This window comes from Chiloscyllium plagiosum, unplaced genomic scaffold (genome assembly GCF_037043375.1).
Source record: "Chiloscyllium plagiosum isolate Xiang-an unplaced genomic scaffold, Cpla_swu_hap1 HiC_scaffold_13, whole genome shotgun sequence".
Lineage (NCBI taxonomy): Eukaryota > Metazoa > Chordata > Chondrichthyes > Orectolobiformes > Hemiscylliidae > Chiloscyllium > Chiloscyllium plagiosum.
This window is the reverse complement of record NW_028270151.1, coordinates 35,913,798-35,930,593: the sequence shown is the minus strand read 5'-3', so window position 1 is coordinate 35,930,593 and position 16,796 is coordinate 35,913,798. Positions and strand designations below refer to the sequence as shown.

At 40.3% G+C, this 16,796-nt stretch overlaps 1 protein-coding gene across 1 annotated transcript in view; it reads right to left on the bottom strand.

Moving 5' to 3' along the window:
* Window positions 1–932: 932 nt before the first annotated feature.
* The window catches only part of chrnd (cholinergic receptor, nicotinic, delta (muscle)), a 57,126-nt gene continuing 41,262 nt past the window's right edge, over window positions 933–16,796 (bottom strand). The window contains exons 10-12 of the mRNA XM_043702384.2: window positions 9,907–10,123; window positions 9,161–9,285; window positions 933–3,659 (exon numbers count right to left, since the gene is read on the bottom strand). Of these exons, the coding sequence (XP_043558319.1) occupies window positions 3,477–3,659; window positions 9,161–9,285; window positions 9,907–10,123 (525 nt within the window). The 3' untranslated portion in view covers window positions 933–3,476. The remainder of the gene's footprint in view (window positions 3,660–9,160; window positions 9,286–9,906; window positions 10,124–16,796) is intronic.

Genomic DNA, 16,796 nt, shown 5'->3' with positions numbered 1-16,796 from the left:
TGAACGAACAGAACAACTAAGTAGAAATTTCAAGATTTTTAATATCTCAAAGTTATGTTGCTGTTTGAAGAAGAAAAGCTCAGTTCTCTGAAAATAAACTATTCTATTTTTCAAATACTAGGTTTCTCATAATCTCACTGTATTTAACAGAATATTTGTTTCTTTTATTTAAGAGTTATATTCTCCTCCTTCATCTGCATGTGGTAATCTTGGCAAAACACCTGGTCCCACATCCATTCTAACCAGATGCTAGGAGGTGCAAAGATGAACTACCCAGATGTTTCTTTTCTCACTATTTCCCCTCAAACAGGATATTTATGATTGGGATCTTCATCATTGGAATACACATTATGCTGCACCTTATCATAGTGTAATTGAATATATCTCAGCTAATTGTGTAATACATTCTGAACAGCAGAGAAAGAGATATTGACCCTGTCAAGGTATTTTGAATAATCTCACATCTGTAGCTATTCAGTAAATTCATTTGTGTTTTAATATGCTTTATTTTCAAATTCAGTTAAACTATCAAGAACATGCATGTTTACCTAATAATGGATAAGCAGGTATACTTCTACTATTAACATAACCATGCAAAGTACTATTTGGAATCACAATGAAGATGAATGCTGAAAAACACAGCACAGAAAAATGCACCCATTTGGGTTCAGGAGGACAGTTTCAGTCCTACTTGTGGAAAACATGTAAATGCAATTAATCAGAAAACTTTCCAATACTATCTGCTCCAGATCCTGCATTTCAGTTTTAACTTACTCTTCTGAGCAGATGTCAAGACACCTGCCTGGGACTAATAAAAAGTAGGCTACTTTTTAAAGAATTTTATTCTGTAAGTGCCAGAATGTACAACTGGTTGAATCAAATTATAACATTGTTCTTAACATATATTTGAAATAAAAGGTAACACGATTAAGCAAGGAATAATGCATAATTTAATATTATGTGTAATACAACTGAAGCAAACATTTATACAATGCAAAATAGAAATTATTAATGCATAATTATACAAGAAGTTTTCAAAACTAATGATAATACTGTGTACAGATTATGAAATAGCCCAGTATCAGCTATTTGATTCACTTCGAGGGATTGAAATTTGTGGGATACGGTGTTTACTTTGGCTGGAGTGAATGTCATAAAAATACTTCTCACATCTTGTACATACGTGAATTTGTTCATATTGATAAATGTATTGCATGTTATACACATGGTCACGTACACTGCAACTGTTGACATATCTGGGGATAATAATTGTGGAATAATGTCAAACCAGCAACTTTAAATACTGTGCACTCCAGGACATTTTAAAAACATAAGCAGACATTTTCATTTTAAATGTTCTGAGAAAGCAATGCTCACAGCTATATTCTTATGTCTGGAATAAGATACCTTGTACATGCAAACCTCAATTTCTGCCTTTTGGAAATTATTTGCAGCCCAATGCATAACTATGGAACTGCAGCTGTACATTACAATAGATTATTATTATAGCCAAAGATTCAGCAACATCAATATTATAAGCTGGTCAGAAAATAAACAGCTGATTTCAACGTTTTCCATCATTTTCATCATTCTCATTTATTATATCACAAACAGATTAAAACTAACTTTAATAGATATTCATATATATATTTAATAACTAGTTAACTAAAAAAAAGTCTAACAAGGATGGCTCTTCTAATCAGGACCCAGCAGAACCTTCCAGAAGCTTCCCAGAAGTCAATGTCAGCCAGACAATGAAGTCCATGTACTTCTTGATGAAATGGGAATGCTAGCAGTTTCCTTATAACCTGCTACAGTGATAATTTTATCCATGAAAAAAAATCCCTGCACAATAGAATTGGAAGTTGCACCTACTCTGTAACAGAATGTAAAAGGACTTAACACTTAACCTCTGAGATGGGCCATAGAGACTTGGTTATCTGTAATGCAAGCTTTTGTCTGAATAGTAACTATTTACTCCCCATTTCCCAGGCAGATTGGTCAGATAACTTCCATCAGCTGAACCCAACTGCTTTTTAATCTTACAATTTTGAAATAGCAATCAATTAAGGTGTTAGTGCTACTCCATACAACATCTACTGACAATATCAAAGCCCTCAACTCTGAGTTACATAGCGAAAAAAAATCTCTCCTATAAAACGTCTGCAACTTGTGGTGTCTCTCTGCAAGCAATCAACTTTCTTTCATCTAAACAATGGAGAACAAGTTATGTTTTCATAATGTTTCTGAAAAGCTAGACTTTTTTAAAGAAAAGAAACTGCCTAAAAGTCCTGACCAACAGCAAGCCAATCAACCACAAAGGAATTCCAGACTGCTAACTCCAGCTTTGATTTTTTGGATTCTATCTCAAAAGCAAGGTCATTGCTAAATTGATATGCCTCTATTTTATATTGAATTTATTGCTAATCGAATGAATGTATTCATCCTCTTCAATTCAATATCTCCCATTATATGACTCAAAGCATATATTGTGAATTATTATAAACCTCCCCACCACCTTACCTGCCCTATGTGTAAGAGTTACATTGTACTTTGTTCAAAAACTGCATGCATTCATGTAGAACTCTGAGCTCAAAAACTGCATGAATTTATGTAAAACTCCGTTATCTCACTTTTTAGATTAGAATCAATCTAAACATCATGGCATAGACAGAGAACACAGGGGGCCAACACCTTCAACATATTGTCTAGCTATCACCATTGTTAACAGCTAACCCGAGAATGCAAATCTTTTAAAAAAGGTTTTGTGATTTACACATGAAAGAAGTGAAACTATCACTGTATTCTAACAAATGAAAGGCTTAACAGACAATCAATTTTTCAATATATAATTTCAGTTACATCACACTGTAAATTTTTGCTATAAATTCTGTGTGTTAGGATTGAGCCCTCCACTATCACCTGATGAAGGAGCATCGCTCTGAAAGCTAGTGTGCTTCCAATTAAACCTGTTGGACTATACCTGGTGTTGTGTGATTTTTAACTTCATACACTCCAGTCCAACACCAGCATCTCCAAATTATGTGTAAGAGTGTGTGATATAAACCGGGTTGATTTTACATTAGAATTGCTGCAGTCCTTACAAAGTCAGAATCTACAAATAGCAGGAGTCAGGGAAATATACTACAACTGTATGAAAAAGGGGGAAAAATCACAATCTGCTTACAGACAGGTGGTGAGAGTAGGGAGAGAAATTTACTTTTAAAACTCACCGTCTGTCTGTGAGAACATCAATGTATGTCTGTATGCATTATGGTATGCACACACAATTGCATTTTATACATTTATTTCATGTTTATATATATAGATTTGTATGCTATGTTTTCCAACTTTGTATACATTACCATGGCTTGTATGTGTATAATGGGGATGGGAAGAGTGAGTGGATAATGACCAATGGGGGTAAATGGAGTAGTATCTTCTGTGATATCCTGTAGTTCATGGACACTTGAAAGCTACAAACATCGTGGGCGATCTGCTGAATATTCAAAGGGATCACCTTCAAATGGTAATGGGGGAGGGTGATTAAGGTTTCCCATCAAAAATATGGTAAATGTTGCACAAACCATGATTGGAGTTATGATGAACATACAAAGCCTGTCTAATGTGTGGGCCACACGATTCCAGTTGTCAACTTCCTGAAACACAAAAGCAAAATGTTTCAAGTCTAGAGCATTTTTTGAAGTTTCTCTGTGTACTAATGTATCATTCTGTGTGAGTGAATCAAATGATCACATTATTCTCAAAGCATACTTCAGTTAAAATATGTTAAAAGCTAAAATATCCAAGCAATAAATTACATTTTAAATGATGTGTTATTGTCATTTCCATAAATGAAACATAATGAAAGCAAACATTCTCACAGTGCCACCAACATGTATATAATTTTATGAAATAATAATGTCAAGGAATTTCAAATCTAAATTTGATTCACTATTTTCATGTAATTGTCCATTGTGAATAAACTTTGAACTGATTGAATTTCCTAAAAATCTACTTCATTAATCAACAGCAAGTTCTGTTCCTATATATTGTGTATGCTCCTAATGCCACCATTAAAGAAACCTACCATGATCCTTCTGTATGTGCACAGTTGCACCGTGATGTCATTCCATTAGTGTAAAAGTTCTTACGCACTTTTAGAAAGTTGAAAACCGCAAGTAGTATTTTATTTTATCTTAAGTCCATGATGTCTGGTTACAGGTGAGATCAGAGCTGAAAATGTGTTGCTGGAAAAGCGCAGCAGGTCAGGCAGCATCCAGGGAACAGGAGAATCGACGTTTCGGGCATAAGCCCTTCTTCAGGAATGAGGAAAGTTTGTCCAGCAGGCTAAGATAAAAGGTAGGGAGGAGGGACTTGGGGGAGGGGCGTCGGATGCCAAAGGTAGCCCTAGACCAATGTAACATCATTATTAATAGTGGCTAAAGCACAATGTACGCTGACCATCAGAAGTCGCTACTCCAAGATTCTTAAATTGGGATTAAATTTAAAATAATTACTTTGTTGCAGCTGGCTATTGCTTGACCTATTCATAGTTTTGCAAAACACAGATAAAATCAACTTTAATATTAACTTTTTTTTCCAAGGATCTTATCAGGTATGATCAGTTATTCACGTTGACTGGATTCCTTTTAACTGTGGAACAAATAATAGTTATTTCTAGATCAAATGTAGAATTAGATGATTTGTTTGACAAATATCACTTTGCTGTTGGATGTGAATTTAGAAGTAATATTCTGATTTTTTGCATAAACTATTGTTGACATTGGCCGCACATGCTTTTAACATGGAAAGCATTCCAAGGGGCCCTATAGAGACTGATCAAACAAAAATTGACATCTACCCATAAAAAGAAAGGCACCATATGTCTTAAAGTCATTTACAGCTAATTAATTAGTTCTGAAATTGTCAGTGTCATAAATATTGAACTATCATCAGTGTTACAACATGAAGACAGCAAAATTAAATCAGCTTCCCTATATCTGTATTTGCAACACTGTAAAATTAAAACTTTGAATGACCCTTAAACTTTCCCCCAATGATTACAAACAATTTTTTAAATAACTAGTACTAGACTTTGTGAATAACTGTTCGCAAGACAAAGCTTTTTACTGTGCCTCGGTACACGTGACAATAAATTTAATTCAATTCATTTCAATTGAACAAAATAATTGACAATTTATGAATAATACTGCAACTTTAGCAGAGTAAAGTTAAACAACAAAATAATCTAATTAATGTCTATGATTTAAACCCAATCTTCTTTGATTCTAGATCCCATTCACACAAAGACGGACGTATAAACAAACACAATTAAGAGATTCATCAAAAGAAAAATTAAATAAGATTTAACAGGCCAGTTAAGCAGACTCCACAATCCATAACATCACATGGAATTGCATCTCGCTTGGTTTATGAAGATGCCAATGCATGCAACAATCTTCCAGTGGGCTCCAAGGAATATTCACTTAATAATTAAAACTGCGATTCAATTCATCAAACATTCAGTAAATTAACAATGGGAGAACAACCAGGGAGCAATCAAACTTCCATCCTGCAACATACACAGGTGCAATATTTTTGATTTAAACACAGCTCAAAAGTGAGTTCAAACTTTTTTTTCTTTCTGTTTGTTCCTCATTCTGTTTATTAGACTGATTGGCACTATAACTCCCTATGAGGCCCCAGCTAATATTCAGACAGCTGATATCTGTTTGAACATAATGCTTGTCTGGAACCAAATGTCTTGAGTACTTGAACAAAAAGCAACCTGCAATTAATTTATAGGCTTGACCTAATGAACATATAATCATTTGTTCTCTTTTTATTAAAATAAGCTGCTGTTCACAGTCCTAAGGTCACCTTTAGCTCTCAGTTTGAAGTTCACAGTTCCAAATCAAAACAACTAAAAATTAAAATCAAAAAATGAAGAATTCAATGTCACTTTAGTATTGTAGGAAATAGGCTAACAAAACTATATGCAATAAATTCCCACAAATAGCAAGATGCTATTAACTATATTAATTAGCTCTATATTGCATTTCTCGTGCAATATATGACATTCAATTTGCCTTCCTAATCACATGCTGTACCAACAATCAAACGTTTTTGTGATTTATGTATGAGAAGACCAAGATCCTCTATACTCAGAGTTTGGCAATCTTTTCACACTTAAATAATATGATTTTTTAAAATTCTTTTTGCCAAGGTGGACAAGTTCACATTTTACTGTATTCTGTCAGTGAACTTTTTTCTAGGCCTCTTGACAGTATTTCAATCCTCTTCACAACTTACTTACCTGCCTATCTTTGTCATCCAGAAATTTAACAGCCGTACATTTGGTCGCTTCATACAAGTCACTGATGTGGAATATAAATAGTTGGATCCATAGCATTAACCCCTCCACTAATTATATCTCACTAATTTGAAAATAATTCATTTATACCTACTCTTTGACTTCTGTTAACCAACTAATCATCTATATTTATTAGTATGCTACTCCCTGCAATATAAGCTCATAGTTTGCACAGTAATTTTTGTTTTGGCAAATTTTCAAGTGGAAATTGAAGTACACTACATACATAAGTTCCTCTTTATCCACATTTCACTTTCACACAGAACTCCATCAAATTTCTCAAACATGATTTTCCTCTCATATAATCACATCGTGTTTGCCTGTTTGTTTCAAGATTTTCAAAGTGTCCTATTAATAATCTTTCTAACAATAAATAATAAATTCCCTACAACAGACATTAGGCTAACTGGCCTGCAATTCTCTGCTTTCTGTCTCTTCAGATTCTACAATGGAGCAGTTGCACTCAGTATTTTCCAACCTGATGGAACATTTTCCGAATCTAAGGAAGCTTATGATATTAAAATGGAAAAAGGTGTGAATGTATCACTTTGTTTCAAGTTAAAGAGAAAGTAAGAAGGATAGTTCTCTGCTGTTTAGGGTCATAGAGATAAGATGAATGAGGAGATTAAAAGCCTTGAGAATAATCAAGAGCTTTATTGTGACAATTTGAAGACATTTAAGCCTTCAAACAATTTAAAAGTGCAGCAGCTTTTCTTTTTAAATTTAAAAAAAAGGAAAAAATCTGCATACGAATTAAAAATTCAGGAACAAAAGGCTGAACAATAGCTCAGGAGAAATCCAAATTTGAGAATAACATCACGGAGATGAAGCCTTTCAGCTCAGTAGGATGAATGAAGAGGTGAAAGAATAAGAAGGAATACAAGGTAAACTACCAGCATTACAAGGCAATCAGTTTTTGGAAAGATCTGGACAAAAGTGCATACTAGGCAAATCAGACTTTCTACAGGCAGATACCAAAACATTGGCTTGAGATAAAACAATGCTAGATGAAGTTGCAGACTTGCAGAACAGGTGGAGATTTACAGCACAAGCAAGGAGCTGCAAAACATCTCTGAGATTGACAGGCAGGGAGGGATCTCATGGAAACTATAGAACTCTATCAGGATTGGACGGGTAATACAGGAAGGGAGTTTCTGATAAGCAAGGAGTCCAGAACCAGGGATCATAGTCTAAGGATGTAGTGTAGGCCATTTAGGACTGAAATGAGGAGAAATTTCTTCACCCAGAGAGTGATGAGCCTGTGGAATTCTCTGCCACAGAAAGTGGTGGAGGCCAAAACATTGAGAGAGTTAGATATAGTTCTTAGAGCTAAAGGAATCAATGATTATGTTAGAAAGCGGAGTTGGATGAGCAGCTATGATCATACTGAATGGTGGAGCAGGCTCAAAAGGCTGAAAGGACTACTTTCTACTCCTAATAGTTCCGAAATATATGCCAGTAGTGATGCTCTAGTGAAAGGACTCAAGTGGGGCATTGGTGAAACCAAAAAACAACTGAAGCAACAAATGGAAGAGGTGAGGATTCCAAGGAAAAAAAAACTTGACAAACAGGAACAATAGAAATTATTATAGGTAACTATTGAAATGAATGTCACCGCTAGGCAAAGGCGTCATTGCTCGATCTGGACATGTCAGTAAACTACCTACACACGATTGAGACTTATAGCTCACTTATTGTAAATAGTTACACTTTCTTTTGTAAAGCAAGGAGATGTTGAATATATTTCCTTGCCTTTCAAAGATTTTATGTCTAAGGACTCCAGGTGCTGTGCTACTCCCCCTACCAGCCAGTTTGACTGAGAGTGCATCAGGACTGAAACTATAAGGATCATTTTATAACTTGTAATTTAGAGAAGGTTGATGGCACCCCCAAAATGTTCTCAGTACATATGCAAAATGTGCATGCACAGTACCCCTGCCAGTACTGACCTCACTAATATTTATTGTGAATATTTGGGTGCCACCATATTATTTTACTGGCAGAGTGTTTCACAAAGTGTACATGTGCAGAACATTCCACATATGCAAATATGAACCTTTCAGGGATGTCAGAAGATACAGTCTGTATTTTATTATTTTAAATCAACTTGCCATGGAATAAACTAATCGCTGATTCTTAAGCCAATATTATTAATATGGCAAACACAATCCCCGAAACATTGCTCTGTGCAATTTAATCCATTGTTATGGTTTTTCCTGTAGATCATTACAATAAACTTTTATTATTCGCTGGGTATCACTTTTTCTTCAGTGAGTAGATATTGGTCCCACAACAAATAATGATTCAAATAAATAACAAAAGATTATCAAAGTCAAATGTTAATTCTGTTCCTTTTTCCATAGATATTGCCCGAACTTCAGAACTTTTCTACCGTTTTCTGTTCACATTTCAGATTTCAGGAATGTGTTTTTTTTGCTGTGATAATTGAGTTTGGTGTATATTGTAGCTAATCCTTTCTCTTTCAAAGTCATCTTCAAACTTCAGAAACAAAAACAGAAATTGCTGGAAAAGCTCAGCAGTTCTGGCAGCATGTGTGGAGAGAAATCAGAGTTAATATTTCAAGTTGAGTGACCTTTACACCTTTTTCGTTATGTATCCCCACTCTCTCTCTCCATTTATTCACTGTTTCCCATCATCCTGTAATGCCTTTGAAATCAATTCCCATCTGTGAGAATATTATTAAAATTTCACTTCTAAGTGCAAGAGAGATCAATTGAAGAAAGGTTTGATTACTGCATGACTTTCTAGTTCATCAGACCTTACCTCATCATAGTCATTCTTTTCCTTAATGTGTTTCACAATGAAGTTCGCCCCATCGATGCCTGACTTGAGCTCGGCATACAGCTGGTCTGGAATATTTTCATTATCATTATGACTGCTTTTTAGACCTGGTTTAAAAATGAATTTTTTTGTTGTTGGAAAGGATTTCTAAATAAAATTCCTTTCTCTTAGTTAGGCTAATTCATACACAAAACACGTAAGAAAATCAAATCCAGCCTCTCCCATTTACCCTGATAATTAAGTTGAAGAAAGGGAGTTTAAATTTAAGAGAACTTTTCTGACATTAGTCAAATTCATTTTAAAATATTTTCATAAATTACAACCTTATTTTAATTTGAAAGCTGGATCTTATAACTAAGAACATTATGCTTCATTCTTATCAGCTCATAATCTTTCTACAATTCTGCAAGTAAACAAAATAACTGGCAATTTTTTTATCAAAGTTGTAAAGCAGTTAATTCAGAATCAAAATCCATGTTTTGAAATTGAAATTCAAAGGATTCAAATTGACAATGCAAATTAGTTTTTGATGTTTTGATTATATATTCTATGCCAATTTTTGTTTTCTCTGTTCAAGGCAGAAACTCAACCAAGGAAATCTCTGATGTCTGAAAGTATCAAAGAGCTAAACTTTACAGAATCATGTAAACCGTTGATGGTTTATTTAATTAGAATGGGATGGAATCTGACTCATTTATCCATGTAATTTCAATACTGGGGATGCTCACTAATTGCTGGAGTGGCCCGTGTCTTCAAGCCATGTCGTTCAGATTGTTTCTCGAACATAAGTTCACTCCTGGATTTGATAGTGAAATATTCTTGTGCTTTGATAATGTATCCAAGGGAGCTGCTGCGTCGCTGCAACACACCGTTTTCCCATGGAGGCGAGACACTGTCATTGGGTTGGGACATGAGCAGGATCCGTGGGAGTTTTTCCAAAAACAGCTAGGAAATCAAAGTAGAATTATACAGATAACTGTTTTTAACTGAAATCACTTGATTGAAATGATAAACATGTTATCACATGCAACGTAAGGTGCAAATTTATTTAACCTGTATATTACATTTACTGATCTCTGACTAATTTTAATGTTCACCAAGGTATACTGACAATGCATATTGATGCTTTAGTGTACTTTGCTTTCCAGTTGAAAGGTACCAGTTTTACATCAGAATTTTCCATCCTGCAAATTCCAAAGGCTGGACTGCCTGGGTTAGAAGGAAGTTAAAGATAAATATTTCCGCACAGAAAAGACAGGAGAGAAAATCAATTGAGCATTATGCCACTGCAGCATGCTTTGAGTGACTGGTTCAAGAGAAATCCTACCATAAGCCTGGAAATAGACACACTGACAATCTCTTTGTTGGGAAATGAAGCATAAAAGCAAAATAAAAATGATTTCAACTTGAAACTTTCGACCAAGGCTTTCCTTGATGAACAACTGAGACTATACAATGAGCAATGACTTCTACAGGACAAAATATTCCAAGTTTAGTTCCCAATTTATGTTTGATCTGAGCAGAAAAAGGCAGTTGACCTCATTCATATTGAGTTTAAGTGGGGAAAATGTGGTCCTTCAATCTCACCCAATTGTGAGCCAGGAGCTCCATTGGAAAGTATACATGTATAGTTGATAGGTGAAAACAGGACTGGATATGCCCTGTAGAAGCCTGCCCTCTCTGTTGCCTGTGAAACTGAAAAATGGCCATTTGTTTGGCAGCGCAAAGGCCATTGGAGCCCTCGGAGCTAATACCAAGGAGAGATCTATTGTTTTGAGGAGAGGACAATCAATGGAGTAATAAAAACTAAACTCTTCCTTTTGGTGTTATATGCCTCAGAAGGTTCAAAACAGATTCCAGTGAAATCAGTTAGTACGACAGATGCAATTCAAGGCTTGGTGGTACTGAAGACCTCAGTGTAGTTTCTCAGCATTATATTTTCTGCTTCTTTCCGCCAGTGGGTCACCAAGATATTTTCATTCTGTACTGGGCCAAACAGAATTATTGAATCCACCTGAGTCCATCTAATCCTGATTGCTTTCTCCTGTGCCACTTTAATGTCAGATTGAGGAATTCTGACCTGTACATTTCTACTTTACAAAATAGTTTCGGATAGACATTGTTTTAATAGTCTGTTGATGTCAGAGTTTTTAGTGTTTCATTTTAATTCATTTTTTCAAACTGAAGCAAGGAGTCATAGAAATGTACAGCACGGAAACAGACCCTACGGTCCAACTTGTCCATGCTGACCAGATATCCCACCCCAATCTAGTCCCACCTGCCAGCATCCAGCCCATATTCCTCCAAACCCTTCCTATTCATATACTCATCCAGTTGCCTTTTAAATGCTGTAATTGTACCAACCTCCACCACTTCCTCTGGCAGCACATTCCGTACATGCACCACCCTCTGCGTGAAAACGTTGCCCCTTAAATTTCATTTATATCTTTCCCCTCTCACCCTAAACCTATGCCCTCTAGTTCAGGACTCCCTCATCCCAGGGAAAAGACCTTGTCTATTTATCCTATCCATGCCCCTCATGATTTTATAAACCTCTATAAGGTCACCCCTCAGCCTCTGATACTCCAGAGAAAACAGCCCCAGCCGATTCAACCTCTCCTTATAGCTCAAATCCTCCAACTCTGGCAAAATCCTTACAAATCTTTTCTGAACCCTTTCAAGTTTCACAACATCTTTCTGATCGGAAGGAAATCAGAATTGCACACAATATTCCAACAGTGGCCTAACCAATGTCCTGTACAGCCACAACATGACATCCCAACTCCTGTATTCAATACTCTGACCAATAAAGGAAAGCATACCAAACGCCTTCTTCACTATCCTAACTACCTGGGACTCCACTTTCAAGGAGCTATGAACCTGCACTCCAAGGTCTCTTTGTTCAGCAACACTCCCTAGGACCTTACCATTAAGTGTATAAGTCCTGCTAAGATTTGCTTTCCCAAAATGCAGCACCTCGCATTTATCTGAATTAAACTCCATCTGCCACTTCTCAGCCCATTGGCCCATCTGGTCCAGATCCTGTTGTAATCTGAGGTAACCCTCTTCGCTGTCCACTACACCTCCAATTTTGGTGTCATCTGCAAACTTACTAACTATACGGCACGGTGGCACAGTGGTTAGCACTGCTGCCTCACAGCGCCAGAGACCCGGGTTCAATTCCCGCCTCAGGCGACTGACTGTGTGGAGTTTGCACATTCTCCCCGTGTCTGCGTGGGTTTCCTCTGGGTGCTCCGGTTTCCTCCCACATTCCAAAAATGTGCAGGTTAGGTGAATTGGCCAGGCTAAATTGAGGAGAAAGTGAGGTCTGCAGGTGCTGGAGATCAGAGATGGAAATGTGTTGCTGGAAAAGCGCAGCAGGTCAGGCAGCATCTAGGAACAGGAGAATTGACGTTTTGGGCATTAGCCCTTCTTCAGGAATGAGGAAAGTTGGTCCAGCAGGCTAAGATAAAAGATAGGGAGGAGGGACTTGGGGGAGGGGCGTCGGAAATGTGATAGGTGGAAAGAGGTCAAGGTGAGAGTGATAGGTCAGACTGGGGTGGGGGCGGAGAGGTCGGGAAGAAGATTGCAGGTTAGGAAGGTGGTGCTGAAGTTGATGGATTTGACTGAGACAGGCTGGGGGGAGGGGAAATGAGGAAACTGGTGAAATCCGAGTTCATCCCTTGTGGTTGGAGGGTTCCTAGCCGGAAGATGAGGCGTTCTTCCTCCTCGTTTCGCTGTGGTCTGACGATGGAGGAGTCCAAAGACCTGCATATCCTTGGTGGAGTGGGAGGGGGAATTGAAATGTTGAGCTACAGAGTGGTTGGGTTGGTTGGTCCGGGTGTCCCAGAGGTGTTCTCTGAAACGTTCCGCAAGTAGGCGGCCTGTCTCCCCAATATAGAGGAGGCCACATCGGGTGCAAAGGATGCAATAGATGATATGTGTGGAGGTACAGGTGAATCTGTGGCAGATATGGAAGTTTCCTTTGGGGCCTTGGAGGGAGGTGAGGGGGGAGGTGTGGGCGCAAGTCTTGCACCTCCTGCGGTTGCAGGGGAAGGTGCCGGGAGTGGAGGTTGGGTTGGTGGGGGGTGTGGATCTGACGAGGGAGTCACGGAGGGAGTGGTCTTTACGGAATGCTGATAGGGGAGGGGAGGGAAATATATCTTTGGTGGTGGGGTCCGTTTGGAGGTGGCGGAAATGGCGGCGGATGATGCGCTGTACATGGAGGTTAGTGGGGTGGTAGGTGAGGACCAGTGGGGTTCTGTCCTGGTGGCGGTTGGAGGGGCGGGGTTCAAGGGCGGAGGATCGGGAAGTGGAAGAGATGCGGTGGAGGGCATCGTCGACTTCGTCGGGGGGGAAATTGCGGTCCTTGAAGAAGGAGGCCATCTGGGATGTGCGTTTTTGGAACTGGTCCTCCTGGGAGCAGATGCGGCGGAGTCGAAGGAATTGGGAGAATGGGATGGTGTTTTTACAGGGGGCAGGATGGGAGGAGGTGTAGTCCAGGTAGCTGTGGGAGTCGGTTGGTTTGTAGTAGATGTCCGTGTTGATTCGGTCGCCTGAGATAGAAATAGAAAGGTCGAGGAAGGGGAGGGAGGAATCTGAGACTGTCCAGGTGAATTTGAGGTTGAGGTGGAAGGTGTTGGTGAAGTGGATGAACTGTTCAACCTCTTCGTGGGAGCACGAGGCGGCGCCGATACAGTCATCGATGTAGCGGAGGAAAAGGTGGGGGGTGGGGCCAGTGTAGTTGCGGAAGATGGATTGTTCCACATATCCTACGAAGAGGCAGGCATAGCTGGGGCCCATGTGGCTGCCCATGGCTACTCCTTTCGTTTGGAGGAAGTGGGAGGATTGGAAAGAGAAGTTGTTCAGGGTGAGGACCAGTTCAGTCAGTCGAAGGAGGGTGTCTGTGGAAGGGTACTGGTCGGTACGGCGGGAGAGAAAGAAGCGGAGGGCTTTGAGTCCTTCATGATGGGGGATGGAGGTGTACAGGGGCTGGATGTCCATGGAGAAAATAAGGCATTGGGGACCGGGGAAGCGAAAATCATGGAGCAGGTGGAGGGCATGGGTGGTGTCCCGAACGTAGGTGGGGAGTTCTTGGACTAAGGGGGCCAGGACGGTGTCAAGGTATGCGGAGATGAGTTCGGTGGGGCAGGAGCAGGCGGAGACAATGGGTCGGCCGGGGCAGTCAGGTTTGTGGATTTTGGGCAGGAGGTAGAAGCGGGAGGTGCGGGGTTGTGGGACTATGAGGTTGGAGGCGGTGGATGGGAGATCCCCCGAGGTGATGAGGTTATGGACGGTCTGGGAGATGATGGTTTGGTGGTGGGGGGTGGGGTCATGGTCAAAGGGGCAGTAGGAGGAGGTATCTGCGAGCTGGCGTTTGGCCTCAGCGGTGTAGAGGTCGGTGCGCCAAACTACTACCGCGCCTCCCTTGTCTGCTGGTTTGATAGTGAGGTTGGGGTTGCAACGGAGTGAGTGGAGGGCTGCGCGTTCCGAGGGTGAGAGGTTGGAGTGGGTGAGAGGGGTGGGGGAGTTCAGTGGCGGTTAATATCGCGGCGGCAGTTGGCTATGCAGAGGTCGAGGGCAGGTAGGAGGCCAGCACGGGGTGTCCAGGTGGATGGGGTGTGTTGGAGGCGGGAGAAGGGGTCGTCAGAGGGTGGGCGGGAGTCTTGGTTAAAGAAGTAGGCGCGGAGGCGAAGGCGGCGGAAGAATTGTTCGATGTCATGCCGCGTGTTGAATTCATCAATCCGGGAGCGTAGGGGAATGAAGGTGAGGCCTCTGCTGAGGACTGATCTTTCATCCTCAGAGAGGGGTAGGTCTGGAGGGATGGTGAAAACACGGCAGGGCTGGGAGCTAGGACCTGGTGTGGGGCTGGAGCTGAGTGTGGGGGCGGGGTTAGGTCTGGGGGCGGGGTCGGGCGTGGTGATGGCGATAGGCTAAATTGACCGTAGAGTTAGGTAAGGGGTAAATGTAGGGGTATGGGTGGGTTGCGCTTCGGCGGGTCGGTGTGGACTTGTTGGGCTGAAGGGCCTGTTTCCACACTGTAACGTAATCTAATCTAATCTATACCTCTTATGCTCGCATCCAAATCATTTATGGAAATGACAAAATCAGCGCCCAGCACTGATCCTTGTGGCACTCCACTGGTCACAGGCCTCCAGTCTGAAAAACAACCCTTCACCACTACCCTCTGTCTTCCACCTTTGAGCCAGTTCTGTATCCAAATCCCTGTATTCCATGAGATCTAACCTTGCTAATCAGTCTCCCATGGGGAACCTTGTCGAACGCCTTACTGAAGTCCATATCTACTGCTCACATCTACTGCTCTGCCCTCATCAATCTTTTTTGTTACTTCTTCAAAAGACTCAATCAAGTTTGTGAGACATGATTTCCCACGCACAAAGCCATGTTGACTATCCCTAATCAGTCCTTGCCTTTCTAAATACATGTACATCCTGTCCCTCGGGATTCTCTCCGACAACTTACCCACCACCGACATCAGGCTCACTGGTTCCAGGTAGTTAGGATAGTGAAGAAGGTGTTTGGTATGCTTTCCTTTATTCGTCAGAGTATTGAGTACAGGAGTCGGGATGTCATGTTGTACAGGACATTGGTTAGGCCACTGTTGGAATACTGTGTGCAATTCAGATTTCCTTCCTCTCAGAAAGTACAGACAATTCCCTGGCTTGTACTTTGACACCTTTCTTAAACAATGGCACCACATTAGCCAACCCTCAGTCTTCCGGCACCTCACCTGTGACTATCGATGATGCAAACTTCTCAGCAAGAGGCCCAGCAATCACTTCTCTAGCTTACCACAGAGTTCTGGGGTACACCTGATCAGGTCCTGGGGATTTATCCACTTTTACGCATTTCAAGACATCCTCCTCTGTAATCTGGACATTTTTTTCAAGCCATCACCATCTATTTCCATATATTCTCTATCTTCCATGTCCTTTTCCACAGTAAATACTGATGCAAAATGCTCGTTTAGTATCTTCCCATTTCCTGCAGCTCCATACAAAGGCTACCTAGCTGACCTTTGAGGGGCCCTATTCTCTCCCTAGTTACCCTTTTGTCCTTAATGTATTTGTAAAACCCACTGTATTCTCCTTAACTCTGTTTGCCAAAGCTATCTCACGTCGTCTTTTTGCCCTCCTGATTTCCCCCTTAAGTATACTCCTATTGTCTTTATACTCTTCTAAGGATTCACTTGATCTACCCTGTCTATACCCGACATATGCTTCCTTCTTTTTCTCAACCATACCCTCAATTTCCTTAGTCATCCAGCATTCCCTATACCTACCAGCCTTCCCTTTCACCCTGACAGGAATATATTTTCTCTGGACTCTCGTCTCATTTCTGAAGGCTTCCCATTTTCCAGCCGTCCCTTTACCTGCGAGCATCTGCCCCCGATCAGCTTTCGAAAGTTCTTGTCTTATACTGTCAAAATTGGCCTTTCTCCAATTTAGAACTTCAACTTTTAGATCTGGTCTATCCTTTTCCATCACTTTTAAAAAATCTAATAGAATTATGGTCGCTGGCCCCAAAGTGGTCCCCCACTGACACCTCACTCACCTGCCCTGCCTTATTTTCCAAGAATAGGTCAAGTTTTGCACCT